Source organism: Montipora capricornis, chromosome 2, assembly GCF_036669925.1.
Source record: "Montipora capricornis isolate CH-2021 chromosome 2, ASM3666992v2, whole genome shotgun sequence".
NCBI lineage: Eukaryota > Metazoa > Cnidaria > Anthozoa > Scleractinia > Acroporidae > Montipora > Montipora capricornis.
In genome coordinates, this window is record NC_090884.1 from 18,666,792 (window position 1) to 18,669,291 (window position 2,500).

Sequence of the window (2,500 nt, forward strand, 5' to 3'; positions counted from 1 at the left end):
CGTAGAACGACGGTAGACTGTAATAAATTAATATTTCTTATATGCGAAAATTTACTTGCTCGAAAGTGTCGAAGTTGTACAAGTTTTCAAAGGGCTGCCTGGATGACATGCAAATGATACGAGAGACCCTATCTTTTCTCATGTATATAAGCCGCGCTTGAGTTATTGACTGATACATTGGTTTATTCTTTGACTTTCAGACAATTGACATGACGTATTTTCTTTTGATTGTGGTGGTGTTTCTAATGGCGTATGGAGTAGCCCAACAATCGATCCTCTTCCCTCAAGAGGCTGGCTCATGGGAACTTGTACCGAAAGTATTCTTTCGGCCATACTTCCAGATCTATGGAGAATTGTTCATTGAGGACAATGTTTATTCAGGTTTTTTCATTTACCGTTTCCTGTACTAATCGTTGCTGTGAATTGAAGGAATAATCTAACCTTAATAATCAATTTAAGCAGCTGTGTTTAAGGAATAGGAAAACTTGGTTTTATCAAACGTGTACCTAAAGGTTGAATTACCACCGTGAACGATTTGGAAAGCTGACGTTTTGAGCGTTAGCTCTTCGTCAGAGCGAAGAGAAGAATTGTCGGTGTTGTTGGTTTTTATGAGGGTGTGGGGGAGCTTTACCATTGGTGGAAATATGGTAACATAAATTTGTGAGTAAATTAATGGAATGAGAGGCGTGCATTGATTCCGTGAGGGTAGAACGTACCTAGTTGAAACATGAATTTTTGTTCAGATTCTTGCGGCTTTCTGTGTTCCGGCTCGTGGTGTATGGATATAGGCCACAAATTGTCATGTTGTGTTGGGAATGATTAGGAAGATTAAAATGGCGGGCAACTGGTTTTGATGCATCTGTCTTTTTTTTTTCTACATCTCGTAGGTGTTCGCGATAGCGGTCTCCGCCAATCTTCTCCCTGTTGCGCCTATGTATGTCTTCTCAAATAGTGTGCAGGTTATGCAATAGATGACATTTGCGGAGATGCATATAAAGTGGTCAGTGATTTTAAGAGATCGATTCCTTCAGGAGATCTTAACCATGTTAGAAATGAAAGAACAAGTTTTGCATCGTGTGCGTGTACATTTGAAAGTTCCCGGTTGGTATAGTTGCCTATGTTTTTGTCGCGTTTGAATGAAACAGGTGGTGCTAGGGGAAATATTTGTTTAGTTTCGGGATCATTGCGGAGAATTTTGAAGTTTTTGAGAAGGACATTTTTGACTGCGAGGTTTTGTGGATGGTAGCTGAGGGTGAATGGAATTCTGTTGGTTTCTTCGTTCTGTGACGTTTGTAGTGTGGTTTCTCGATCGATTTCGTGGGCACGATGTTTACCTGTGGTGACAGCGGAGTCAAGGTAGCCATGTTTGTGGAAAACTGGCGAATTTCCACGCATTTGCTGTTAAAGTCAGACTCGTCACTACAGATGCGCCTTAGTCCAAGAAATTGAGAGGATGGGATGGCATTTTTTTTTGTTTAATGCGCATGCGCATAAAACACTATGCAGCGAGTTGGAAAATGTAACAATGGAAAGTGTTCCCTTCCCTCAGGTGTTGCGACTTTCCACCGATTGTTATTTCGTATCTTTGTCGTACTCCTTCGTTCCACCGAACAACATTGTTGACATGCTTCGCTTATTGCGCGCTTGTTTACTTCTGACAGGGAAGCGGCCAACAGTGTTCATTGCATACGTGGTGAGTGATACTAGCGGAGTTCCGCGCGCGCGGATTACCATTGTTAAGAAAATGTGGTAACCCATCGATGCGAGAAATCTTGGTTTTATAGGCATGACGTCATCGACCGTCTGTACGTACGTCCACTCTTCCATGTATGCAATGTGACCAGTATCATGCTAGTTTACAGCATACATCTGTCAAAACAAGGTTTCCGCTGTCCAGTATCACGTGTCCATATTGCGGGCTCAAGCTTGGAGCGCTCCGAAGACAGCCTTTTTTAAAGTTGACCGCTGACTAGGTATTGGTTTTCGACTGGATTGCAGGCTCAAACCCAGGTTTACTCATAAACACAAGCGAGGCTTCATTTTTCGCGCGCTCTCTGTTGCTCGATGCGACTACATGGTCATACTACATCAACTATAGTTCTTACACAGTCTAGGCTTTTCATGTTCAGGTGGAAAACAGTTTGGAAGATGTTTTCTTTCTGCATTTTTCGCCGGTTTCAATCCATTTTGACAGATCATGATATCTGTGGTCCATACTGGCGGCTACGCAGTTATTCAAGTCAAGCATCGGAGGGATATAAACTTAAAGCTGAGTGTTGATTTTTAATTTCCTTAGAGCTGCTTTTTCTCTGTATTGCAATTTTTGACATATCTTTAGAGGCTATGATACGGTTACATGATGCCTGGAGGACCTATGTCTGGAATAGAAACGAAAGAAGAGCGAAAGCGAACGACAACGACAAAACACAATACCAGTAATAGCTCATACCAGGAGCCCATCTGAAGCGTGCAACTTCCATATAGCGTCTGTGAAACGGCG

General features: G+C 42.2%; 1 protein-coding gene across 2 annotated transcripts in view; it reads left to right on the forward strand.

Moving 5' to 3' along the window:
* The window catches only part of LOC138038993 (transient receptor potential cation channel subfamily M member-like 2), a 167,093-nt gene that overhangs the window by 120,393 nt on the left and 44,200 nt on the right, over positions 1-2,500 (forward strand). For both annotated transcript variants that reach the window (XM_068885126.1, XM_068885127.1), the window contains one exon: positions 201-381. In XM_068885126.1, coding sequence (XP_068741227.1) covers positions 201-381 — 181 coding nt within the window. The remainder of the gene's footprint in view (positions 1-200; positions 382-2,500) is intronic.